Raw genomic sequence first — 13,793 nt, 5'->3', positions numbered from 1 at the left:
TATACATCACCCATCAACTAGGTATATGTCACCCATCAACTAGGTATACCTCACCCATCAACTAGGTATACCTCACCCATCAACTAGGTATACTTAACCCATCAACTAGGTATATGGCACCCATCAACTAGATATACTTCACCCATCAACTAGGTATATGTCACCCATCAACTAGGTATACCTCACCCATCAACTAGGTATACTTCACCCATCAACTAGGTATATGGCACCCATCAATTAGGTATATGTCACCCATCAACTAGGTATACTTCACCCATCAACTAGGTATACCTCACCCATCAACTAGGTATACTTCACCCATCAACTAGGTATATGGCATCCATCAACTCGGTATATGTCACCCATCAACTAGGTATACTTCACCCATCAACTAGGTATATGGCACCCATCAACTAGGTATATGTCACCCATCAACTCGGTATATGTCACCCATCAACTAGGTATACCTCACCCATCAACTAGGTATATGGCACCCATCAACTAGGTATACTTCACCAATCAACTAGGTATACTTCACCCATCAACTAAGCAGACGTCACCTATCAAGTAGGTACACGTCATAGATGGTAACTGTGAAAACAATGGAAAAAGTTATAACTTCTATTTATTGAGGAGGATATTGACGAAATGACTGATATTTTGTTTGCCGTGTTTTTTCCCATAGCAAGGTGAAAATGATCCCAAACAAGCAAGACATGTATCTATTTGACGAGTGACAACGCATGCGCAGTGGCGAACTATTTAAGTCATCACCTGTTGGTGACATCAATCAAATAGGCAGTTTAATGATGTCATCGAGTAATCACAAGAAATTTGAAAGTGAAATACTGTTATAATTTGTTTGCTTTGAGAGATGAAACAGGAGGTGTGTTCTGCAGTGCCTACGAAATCTTGGAGAATCTAGATGAAGAGGGAAAAGAAGCAGCCATCGTGTTCCAGTGTTTTGTATCTGGCTAACGTCTATAGCATTTTGCAGCAACTAAGGACCAGCACAGGAGGAAATGTGGGGAGCGTGTGTTTGCATTCAGGCCTATAGTTTCACTGGGTGTGTAACCGCGAACGGCGTATTAGTGACAGATTATATGCAATCAAAGTTTCCGGCCGGCATTAATCTTGATTAAGGAATGGCTTCCACGTAGTTGTTCCCTGACAAGGCAGACAAACAGCAATCGTATCCTGTCACTATTATTGGAAAAAACAACTTATTGTTGAATCAGAAAGATGGCTGTCACAGCATTCATCACGATGTACGCTTTCCAATGGAGTTAATGGTGCTAATCTACATCACATTAATACGGACTACGGCTTTCAACTTTTATTGCTCCACAAAATCATATTATTAGTCACAGGAAAATGTCTCGCCGACGTCCAAAACACCAGCGCTAACATATTTTTTCGCACTTTTACACGAATGGAGTTTTAATTTGTACTTTCCTTCTGACGTAAGAGAACGGGACACCACCGAGAAAAGATACCACAGACTCTACTTCAATCAAAATTCTTAATGAAATTGGAATTCTCTAGGCAGAGTCCTAATTTCCTTACAGTGAAAAGTTACACCGCAAAGGACAACTGGTCCTAATTCCAAGCGGCGTTGTCATGACGACACTGGTGGAGTCGAATGCCTAGATTGCGTGTCATATAGGAGTACATCGAGTTTTTTTTTGTAACTGATTCTTCCACTTTCAATTATCCCAGAGTGTATACGTTACAACTTGTTTGACTTGTTGTGGACTTGGTTCAAATGATCAGATGGGGTGCATGCCTTCCAATCAGAGTAAAAGACTATTTTACCATCACCAACTGCGTCCAAACTAAAACATCGTATACAAGACCAGTTTCTTATCGGGAAAAAAAGGGTTTCATAAAACGAATTCCATTCGGTGAATGGCATCCATTTGGCCGACTAAACGGGTAGGTCGAGTTTTTTCGTTCTTATATGTTATTAACATTGGTGACATCTCTAGACTTTGTTCATGTCATATCTGATGATAGTGTGTATAAATGTACCAAGATGAATAAACTCTACTTAATGCCACCTGTAAGATGTGTTTCTATATAATCTAACAAACCCTGCTACCAACAAACGCCACTTTACACCAAATATACCATCTACTAAAGACAAGCGTAGTATATGGGTTTATTTTCATTCTGAGCTCTGGAAAAGAGCTTGCGAGATACTTTAGTTTAAAGCTTAACACATTGTTGGCATAATATTAGTTGGTGACTTTACATTGTCCGTATTGAACAATGTGTTATTTTATCGGACGTGGATATACTTAATTGTAGATTCTAACAAAAATAAAATAAATAAACAAGTTTAGATTAAAACCAATTCATGATGGTCCTTCATCATAAGCACGACATGTGTGATAGGATGCGATAAGGTGAACTTAATTATGTTGGTAGAATAATCTCTGTTAATACACAGACGCAAATTATATGGACGACAACAAAAGTCGCTGGGTGGAGCAGTATTAATGAAGACAAACATATTACGGAAATAAGATTGACTTTTTGTAACCATCGAAATCTTTTATAACTAATATCAACAGGCGTTGTTACGATTTTGGAGAAGTGAATCTGGTATATTGGACAATTGCATGTGGGCCTTGTCGGTCAATTTAAACAATATTAGAAAGCTTCACACTAACTCTGTACCAATACAGTTCCCACAGGTATCGATCTAATTGGATGATACGTTAATTAGTCGATTCAAGTTTATTTTAGCAGTACGTTGTCTCTTTTACTCAATGAATCATTCACACGTCGGTACCTGTATAACCGCAAACCTCACTGCTCTCACAACAATAGATAGTTGCATTTATTTGCATGACAATGCCCAAAACTATCGCCACTTTTCTAGGCGGCATGTCTAAAATCAAAAGACTAGAGAAGACTACTACACGTGCATTATATAATGAATTAGACGGAAAACATTAAAGATAGCTCTTATCAGTGCCATGTTCATGGGATCTTTAGAAATTGACGTCGTTAGGCCGTTAGGAATAGTTCTTTTCGGCACTTGTCGCGGTACGTCTTTGTTTCAAGCGGACGTGTTCGTCATCAATTTCGTGATACATACATATGTATATGGTTATGTTAGCTAGTCACCAGTCACAACCTTCGCACCCTAACCCTCACATCTCAAACATAGCCGAACGAACTTTGCTTTTCATATAGTTTGAACATTCCTATCAAACTAATTTTGTGAAAATCCATCAAATATATTGAGGTTAACGTTTAACTTTAAGGTATAGGACATTTCGTTACAAAAACTACTTGGAGAACAATCAAAGTCATACCCCAACTACTTGGAGAACAACCAGAATCATACCCTAAATATCAAATCTGTACACATGTCCAGCTATTTTGCATTCACCTACTCGGCGCTGTAAGCAAACTATACAGCGAGTAACTTGTGGTGCTTCTGTGTTTTGCTGTATCCATTTCATACAAATCTTTCAGTAACTTTCGAGGGCAGGGTCAGATATTGGAACGAGACTATACCCCGCGACTCCTCCTATTGGCAGGCTCAATTACAAAGACAGTTACCGCTAACCAATCACAATACTGTTTCTTGTTTACATTGTTGTATTTCTAAATAAACCCAAAAGTGCAACATGTAAATAAGTGTCCAGATTTATTCACCTTGTGTCTTAACAGAGAACGTAGGGATGAGAAGAGGCTTCCGAAGAAAGATCTCATAGTCATCTGTGTTGTAGCAGCCGTAAGATTTACTCACCATGCCACATAGAACACTTATGCTCGCCCTGTTTCTTCTCCTACTGTTCCCAGCCAATATAATCGGTCTATGGTGGTAAGTAGCAAGTTTGTTTGTTATTGTTCATGGTATCTTAAGTGATTTCATTATGTATTTTAATAGTCGATCTCTAATAAAGTCGACATAAATTTCCAGAGCCTTGTCCGTTCATCCATAATATGTTCGTATAGAGTATAAATAGTCTAGATAAGTCAGTGTATAACTAGGGACAGTGAATGGACGATCACCGATTGTAAATTGAAGGTACAAACCTCGTTAAAAGCAAGAGTAACTTATGTGGTATGACGTGGATCGGGCATACAAAGAACGTGACTTCGTACTTTTGGTCTATCTACGTTCGGGGCTAGAGGCAGATGAATGGGTATGAAATAATCTTGACAACCGACCCACTGTCATGCTGACAAGCCAAACTTGTAAACATGTATCATTTATCGCAAAGACGAGTACTTGAGTTAAGTAGTGATATAAAGCTACTCGTCTTAAAATGGAGGATTACACATCACGTAAGTAGGAATGTGTCCTAAAATAGAACTGACTATCTCGTCTTTCATTTTATTATGTGTCGAATTTTGTCAGCTCGCATTATGAAATCCGATTAGATGCAACACACTATGTCATGAGTTGGACTAAGCAGAGTTCGGTAAATTCATTTGAGCGAAGAGCTATTCTCACGAGTGTTAATTAAATAGAAAATTAGAATTGGTATTGTGACTATAAAGCCTAGATCAAATCGATACTGTAGATTTTATTGCTGTCTGTGCAATCATATCGATGTTCATTCAATATCTGTCTCATCAAAGAGACACGAGTGTGTTGCTGCCATACGTAGTGGTTATCTGTTAACACAAGCTGGTCATTTATCATAACATTATTGGATTTAGTCTGAAGTGACAACTTGCTGTCCCTCCACCGTAAATATGTTGGGTTATTACTGGTTTGATTGTTGACTTGTCATCTAGCTCTTTATAAACCCACTACAGTCGTCAAGAGAGATGTGTGTAGGCAATAATTCTTTCTTGTACATCGTATCTTTTTCACGCCAACATTGTCTATACTCCCATAGTGGAAGCAGTACGGTTTAAACCTATATGGCCTTCCCAATCGACTTAGCATGTGGTAATAAACTTACCGGCCCCTTTTATCTTAAAGTGTCATCGTTTAACCAGTGTTCCAAAATCTGTTTGTCTTTGTGAATAAAATCTTCTCTTTTCTCTTTTCTCGTTTCAGGGCTGTTGGAAGCCCACTACATCTCGAGCGAAACAGAATATGTAAAAAAAGTCGGCGATTAGCCGGCAAGCAAAAAGACATGTGTCCTGATTTTGTTGAAGAAGTCATTAAGGGAACAAAACTTGGTACTGGAGAATGTCAACACCAGTTTAAAAACAGACGATGGAATTGTTCTACATCAAATAACTCTTTCGGGAAAATACTGTTACAAGGTTGGTGTAAATTTATATTTATTTCACCTTGTTACATTGTAGTCAATGTGCAGACTGATCTCTAACCCTTGGCCTTGTAAACTATCAGAATGGTTAACTTGACAATGGTATTGAGATGTATGCAAGTTTATTTGACACAATACATATTGTATTCATTTCCTATAAGTTGGTATCATTGCCCCTAACAGTTTTTGAAATTGTGTACAAATTTAATTAGTCTTTTATTTGAAAGTTCGTTCTGTACTGTAACTGTACTGTACTGTACTGTACTGTACTGTATACTATACTATACTGTACTGTACTGTACTGTACTGTATACTGTACTGTACTGTACTGTACTGTACTGGTTATTATAACAAAGTCGCATTGTACGGTGACATGGTTTTCTTAATAGCATAGTAAGGGGACGGCTTCGGTATTAAAGTCAAAACAAGATGTAAGTCTGCTGCTTTGCCAAATGTTTTGATGGATTGTCCATTTCTTTCATCACATGACATCTTACGTTTATCATTAGTTTCGTTTGACTGAAGATGAGGCTCTGATTCCGGAAACTCGATTATTTGATGTCACGGTTATTTCAAACAAGCAGTTAACGAAACAAATACAAATGTCGATATGTCTGAATTATAACATAAGTCAATACTATATTAGAGAGGGGCTCACTTGGTGGGGGGGGGGGTTAACTCAAATTTCATTGCTGGGTATTAGAGGGGTTCACTCAAATTTCATTACTTGCTTGGTATGGGGGGGGGGCGTCAGTCTAATTTCACTGCTTTGTATGGGGGGAGGGTTCACTAAAATACCATTGCTTGATATTAGAGGGGTTAACTCAAATTTCATTGCTTGGTATGGGGGGGGGGGTCACTCAAATGTCATTGCTTGGTATGGGGGCGGTTCACTCAAATTTCATTGCTTGTTATCAAAGAAGTTCATTTAAATTTCGTTGCTTTGTATGGGGGGGGGGGGGTTCACTCAAATTTCATTGCTGGGTATTAGAGGGGTTCACTCAAATTTCATTGCTGGGTATTAGAGGGGTTCACTCATATTTCATTGCTTGACATAAGAGGGGGCAGCTATTACAGTATTTATAGTAATGCTATGCAATTGAAAAGTTCACTTACAGTATTTACTGTAATGCTGTGTACTGAAGTGTTCACCTACATTATTTACTGTAATACTGTGTACTGAAGTGTTCACCTACAGTATTTACTGTAATGCTGTGTACTGAAGTGTTCACCTACATTATTTACTGTAATACTGTGTACTGAAAAGTTTGCTTACATTATTTACTGTAATGCTGTGTACTGAAGTGTTCACCTACATTATTTACTGTAATGCTGTGTACTGAAGTGTTCACCTACAGTATTTACTGTAATGCTGTGTTCTGAAAAGTTCAATTACATTATTTACTGTAATACTGTGTACTGAAGTGTTCACCTACATTATTTACTGTAATACTGTGTACTGAAGTGTTCACCTACAGTATTTACTGTAATGCTGTGTACTGAAAAGTTCAATTACATTATTTACTGTAATACTGTGTACTGAAGTGTTCAACTACATTATTTACTGTAATACTGTGTACTGAAGTGTTCACCTACAGTATTTACTGTAATACTGTGTACTGAAGTGTTCACCTACAGTATTTACTGTAATGCTGTGTACTGAAAAGTTTGCTTACATTATTTACTGTAATGCTGTGTACTGAAGTGTTCACCTACAGTATTTACTGTAATACTATGTACTGAAGTGTTCACCTACTTTACTGTAATGCTGTGTAATTAAGTTTACCAACAGTATTTACAGACGATGTGTACTGAAAAGTTTGCTTACATTATTTACTGTAATGCTGTGTACTGAAGTGTTCACCTACAACATTTAGGCTATGTACTGGAAAAGTCTATTTTGCAAGATTAACTGTAATACTATGTACTAAAATGATGTGTACACCACAATCTCATTAAATATACAATATTGTTTTTTGCGATAGTCTTTAGGGAATGAGCAGAATTTACAGTAATGGGCCCGATCAGAAAATATTTGATGAACCATTTTTTGCAGCCCCCCCCCCCCCAATTGTTCAAGATCCTGAAATGAAGGCTAGGAGTTTCGTCATCCCCCCACAACCACCGAAAGCTACAGACATTTTGGTGTATAATCATATGGTATGCCCCATAGATAAATGTATAATTGCAATGTAACAGTGACAATCCACTGAAGAACGTCCATAGTAGAATTTTTCATAAATAGATGAGGCCTTCCTAATCTATTTATGAAGTCTCATTGAGCTCTAACCTATACTTGGAGATACTTAGCCAGCAGGGCTTTCACTTTCCACCTTGATTTGGAGACAGCATCAACGTGATGGCTGTTGTAGGTGAGAGTGTGAGAGGGGATTCCTCCCTCCAATTATTGAAAACTAGTTTTAAAAGAAAGGACATATAGGAGGCTATTTAGAGACTTATATTATCAAACTATACATAGTGACGTTATTTTACTCACGATCTTAGTAATTGTTTATAAAGTAGGTAAGACATAAACAAAAGCCACTAGAAATCTTCCAAATGTACAATGTATACAACTATTTCTGAGGTTTAATTTGGTTCAAAGAGTCACAACCCATCAGCAAAGTATTTCCTTGCCACCCCTTTCAGACCACCATCATTCTTGAAGCCCCCTCCCACTTTGCACGTCCTTTTTTTCGTGACACCTCCATTTCCTCCCCAGGAAATGCCATACATTTAACAAGTTCCCCATTCTGACAACTTTCCCCTGTCAAATATATTTTACGAAAACTGCTGACTCGTCACTGTTGACTGTATTTCGATATCACATGTACTTAGCAATAGCAATGCATGATAAAATGTCTGTTTGTAGTTTGACATTCAACTAGCTTAATTATATAACATACCCGGCCCATCCGACAAATGTGATCAATTGTTAAGACTTTAGTTGGTCACTATCCTATGTATTTACTGTATCGTAGCCGTCACGTGGTGTCATGTCATATTTCAACATTATGCCGAGATTTCTTGCACTAGTTGAACACGCTTACAACACTGGTCTCTAGGTTAGCTAGGGTCAGAATACAATTACGGCAATGAGGAAAGTCTGGCGTTAGGATTCATTCTTTATAGGTCAACACGAGAAATTCTTCTGCGTGACGTCGACACATAGTTTGAAATTAACTGTGAGATGAAGTGGTTTGAAATTCTACAAAGACAAATATGACATTAGTGTTAGCTATGGTAACTTCCAGTACCTGTTTGTTTGTTGGGTGATTTATGAATTCTTGTATTGGCTGATTAATTAATTACGTTACATACATACATACATACCAGCTGATTATATAAACAAAGTGTTATGGTAAAAACTTCTAATTACCGTTAGTTGTACCCCTACCATCACCAAGGCAGAAAGATGGACTGGTCAGTTTCTCCGGTATGGACGGTGTGTGTGTGTGTGTGTGTGTGGGGGGGGGGTTTCCATCGGGCCAACGAAAGTCACTGACCCCCCCTCCCTGTAAAACCGAAACATGCCACTTAATTCTTATAGATGATGACACCCCCATATATCATATTTACATGTCGGGTATTTGATCGTTACTCAGAGTGGACAATTTGATCACGTCTAAATATAAGATAGTATCATACTAAATTAGCGACTACACAGAGTGAATATATTCAATAAGGAGTTTAACAGCATCTTGACAGTAAAAGGCAGGGGAAAAAAGCTTGAGATGGGAATGTGTACATATTTCATGGAGGGGGGGGGTACTAGATCTGGAAGGGTTTTACTCATAAAGCCTTTCAGGCAATAATTTCTGAGCTTTACAGGACAACATGAACATGCAATTAGCAACTACATAGGGTTGAAATATTTTGCAAATATTTAATAGCATCTTGAAAGTAAGAAACAGGGGGAAGAGCTTGAGACTGTGATATGTCCACCTCATGTGGGGGGGGGGTCCTAGATGCTCTGGAGGTTTTTACTCTTAAAGCCATTTTTGTAGGCTATTCAGAGTCTTTCAGGCAATGACCCTCGAACTATATTTCACACGAAAGGTTGACAAATGTTCTTTAAAAAGTTAAATGGCATCATTATAGTAAAGGTCAGTACCATCTAATGGTTGTATCATTGGGGGGGGGGGGTTGGAGAGACTTTAAGAGTCTTTTAGTTTTTAAACTATCCTGGTAATTTCAAATCTGTCTAAAAGTAGCAATTAATCTTTATTCATAACTGGTTAAAATGTTTAAGAAAAGTTTAATATCATTAGACAGTAAAAGGCTGGTATACCTGATTGTTGGTTGAATGCATGTGTGACCTCTGTCGGTGAGACAGACCAATGGGGTCTTCCCACCAGTAAATCTGGAGTTTTTTGCTTCTATTAACGCAACTTTAGGTTATTTATAGCCTTTAAAGTAATATTTCCAAGCTTTGAAAAGCTAACGTTAATGTAAGTTTTATATGCGTTTCGTATGACACATAACAATGGGCCAGGTAGTGTCCGTAACATTGGTATAGTGGCATTACTATTGAAGATTAACAGTCATTGGTAATACTAGAGAACTTTAGGTGGTCATATACCTACTATGTATAATACAAACCGAATCTGATGAGATGTGGTGATATGTAGTGTTGATAATATGTATTGTCCGAAATAGAGAGTATACAATGGGTATTAATCGCTTCATACTGAAGAGTGGAACCATTTAGATTCTTTTATAAACTATCTATGATGAAGCATTACGAAACTTTCAACTTTTGCCCCAAAACGCAATATATGTGAGCGGCCTTGGCCATTGATTGTGAAACAGTGAAGTATTTACATGACATGTTCTATAACTAGTTTGGTAGGTAATACATGTATATGTATAGTTATGTTTGAATATTGAATAATATATAGGTAAGAAACATGGACAATAACAAATGTCGTTGTTCAGATAAGGTCATGCCACTGTAGAAATTGATTTTGACTATTACGTGTGATGTAGCGGGTACTGACAATGTCCGCATTACATGCTGTGTGGAGCAGACAAAACTATTCGGCCAACAAGCTGTTCGTACACGATGTTTGAGTGGGCGGGCAAACGAACCAGTATTTCAGCGGGCAAAGTTTGTATGTCAGATGAGTTGGTAAGGTAAGGTGGAGAAGGAAAAGGTATCGTCAATGAGGGAAATATTTCATTGTTATTATAATTGGAAGCAGAGTGATTCGTTGGTGTTTGTGTATTGCCTTTAATAGGTTAATGTAATGGCGAATGTAAATATCTATTTTGAACGTGAAGATGAAGATGAATGATGGGGAGGGGCAGTAGGGGAGTATGTTGATATGATGGGGAGGGGCAGTAGGGGAGTATGTTGATATGATGGGGAGGGGCAGTAGGGGAGTATGTTGATATGATGGGGAGGGGCAGTAGGGGAGTATGTTGATATGATGGGGAGGGGCAGTAGGGGAGTATGTTGATATGATGGGGAGGGGCAGTAGGGGAGTATGTTGATATGATGGGGAGGGGCAGTAGGGGAGTATGTTGATATGATGGGGAGGGGCAGTAGGGGAGTATGTTGATATGATGGGGAGGGGCAGTAGGGGAGTATGTTGATATGATGGGGAGGGGCAGTAGGGGAGTATGTTGATATGATGGGGAGGGGCAGTAGGGGAGTATGTTGATATGATGGGGAGGGGCAGTAGGGGAGTGTATTGATATGATGGGGAGGGGCAGTAGGGGAGTATGTTGATATGATGGGGAGGGGCAGTTGGGGAGTATGTTGATATGATGGGGAGGGGCAGTAGGGGAGTATGTTGATATGATGGGGAGGGGCAGTAGGGGAGTATATTGATATGATGGGGAGGGGCAGTTGGGGAGTATGTTGATATGATGGGGAGGGGCAGTAGGGGAGTATATTGATATGATGGGGAGGGGCAGTAGGGGAGTATATTGATATGATGGGGAGGGGCAGTAGGGGAGTATGTTGATATGATGGGGAGGGGCAGTAGGGGAGTATGTTGATATGATGGGGAGGGGCAGTAGGGGAGTATGTTGATATGATGGGGAGGGGCAGTAGGGGAGTATATTGATATGATGGGGAGGGGCAGTTGGGGAGTATGTTGATATGATGGGGAGGGGCAGTAGGGGAGTATGTTGATATGATGGGGAGGGGCAGTAGGGGAGTATGTTGATATGATGGGGAGGGGCAGTAGGGGAGTATGTTGATATGATGGGGAGGGGCAGTAGGGGAGTATGTTGATATGATGGGGAGGGGCAGTTGGGGAGTATGTTGATATGATGGGGAGGGGCAGTAGGGGAGTATGTTGATATGATGGGGAGGGGCAGTAGGGGAGTATGTTGATATGATGGGGAGGGGCAGTAGGGGAGTATGTTGATATGATGGGGAGGGGCAGTAGGGGAGTATGTTGATATGATGGGGAGGGGCAGTAGGGGAGTATGTTGATATGATGGGGAGGGGCAGTAGGGGATTATATTGATATGATGGGGAGGGGCAGTTGGGGAGTATGTTGATATGATGGGGAGGGGCAGTAGGGGAGTATGTTGATATGATGGGGAGGGGCAGTTGGGGAGTATGTTGATATGATGGGGAGGGGCAGTAGGGGAGTATGTTGATATGATGGGGAGGGGCAGTAGGGGAGTATGTTGATATGATGGGGAGGGGCAGTTGGGGAGTATGTTGATATGATGGGGAGGGGCAGTAGGGGAGTATGTTGATATGATGGGGAGGGGCAGTAGGGGAGTATGTTGATATGATGGGGAGGGGCAGTAGGGGAGTATGTTGATATGATGGGGAGGGGCAGTAGGGGAGTATGTTGATATGATGGGGAGGGGCAGTAGGGGAGTATGTTGATATGATGGGGAGGGGCAGTAGGGGAGTATGTTGATATGATGGGGAGGGGCAGTAGGGGAGTATGTTGATATGATGGGGAGGGGCAGTTGGGGAGTATGTTGATATGATGGGGAGGGGCAGTAGGGGAGTATGTTGATATGATGGGGAGGGGCAGTAGGGGAGTATGTTGATATGATGGGGAGGGGCAGTAGGGGAGTATGTTGATATGATGGGGAGGGGCAGTAGGGGAGTATGTTGATATGATGGGGAGGGGCAGTAGGGGAGTATGTTGATATGATGGGGAGGGGCAGTAGGGGAGTATGTTGATATGATGGGGAGGGGCAGTAGGGGAGTATGTTGATATGATGGGGAGGGGCAGTAGGGGAGTATGTTGATATGATGGGGAGGGGCAGTAGGGGAGTATGTTGATATGATGGGGAGGGGCAGTAGGGGAGTATGTTGATATGATGGGGAGGGGCAGTAGGGGAGTATGTTGATATGATGGGGAGGGGCAGTAGGGGAGTATGTTGATATGATGGGGAGGGGCAGTAGGGGAGTATGTTGATATGATGGGGAGGGGCAGTAGGGGAGTATATTGATATGATGGGGAGGGGCAGTAGGGGAGTATGTTGATATGATGGGGAGGGGCAGTAGGGGAGTATGTTGATATGATGGGGAGGGGCAGTAGGGGAGTATATTGATATGATGGGGAGGGGCAGTAGGGGAGTATGTTGATATGATGGGGAGGGGCAGTTGGGGAGTTTGTTGATATGAGGAAGAGGGGAAACTGGAGACGGGTACATATTTCTGGGCATGCCGTGAAATGTTGACTCGGAGGTGGGGAGTGCACACACGACAGCTATCACTTTCCTCTTGAATCCTTAATATAGCTAAACACTGTGTCAACACAATTCATTGTAAAGTAATCATATAATTAAATTAACGTGTTGGCTACAGTTGACATGTGTTGTGTATGAGCGCCTGCGTATGTATATATTTGACCAGTGTATAGTTTATATGTAGTATTGCAAGTTAGTTTAGATTTTCAATATACAGGACTATATCTAATCACGTATTGTCTTGGCTGATTAGTATACATGGTTAAATTGAGACTGAATTATTGACACAGTACTGCTTCATCTTTATGTAATCATACATAGTTATAATACATGCAATTCATACTTTTTTGGTAAGTGAAAACTTAATTTACATAACGTGCAAATTAGCTTTTGACGTCCAACATGAAATGTACATTTTATTGTCAAGGCGGGAAAACCATGCCATAGTGCAACACTAGTACTGCCCTATAATGCTATTCCACGTGCAGTGAATCAGTCAGCGATTGCTACTAGAACACAGATGGTTTCCTACGCCTTCCACTGGCATGCCAAGGCATGTCAACAAACTCTGGTCAATTTCACCCAAACATGATTCGTCGGTTTAAGCAAACAACATGAATTAACTTGCTTTAGAGTTTGCCTTCTGTTTAGACATGGTTTCACTAACACATAATTTAGAAGGAAAACTGTTTTGATACGATAGTGTACCATGGCCATGCCATTTTGTACAAAGTATTTGCCAACTATGATTATTGTGGGAAACGAGTTTTTGTATTGATTTGCTGACCTTATCTTGTTTACATTTAGAATGATGTTACCATAGCTAAAATCCAAGACAACTCTAACTTTGTTATCTTCTTGTATCTTGTA

General features: G+C 40.2%; 1 protein-coding gene across 1 annotated transcript in view; it reads left to right on the top strand.

Annotated features, from left to right (window-relative positions):
* The first annotated feature begins 3,726 nt into the window (after positions 1-3,726).
* Positions 3,727-13,793, top strand: part of LOC144450905 (protein Wnt-6-like) — a 32,595-nt gene continuing 22,528 nt past the window's right edge. Inside the window, exons 1-2 of the mRNA XM_078141665.1 lie at positions 3,727-3,841; positions 5,033-5,244. Coding sequence (XP_077997791.1) covers positions 3,768-3,841; positions 5,033-5,244 — 286 coding nt within the window. The 5' untranslated portion in view covers positions 3,727-3,767. The remainder of the gene's footprint in view (positions 3,842-5,032; positions 5,245-13,793) is intronic.

Source organism: Glandiceps talaboti, chromosome 20, assembly GCF_964340395.1.
Source record: "Glandiceps talaboti chromosome 20, keGlaTala1.1, whole genome shotgun sequence".
Classification (NCBI taxonomy): Eukaryota; Metazoa; Hemichordata; class Enteropneusta; family Spengelidae; genus Glandiceps; species Glandiceps talaboti.
This window is presented reverse-complemented; position numbering and strand designations above follow the sequence as displayed.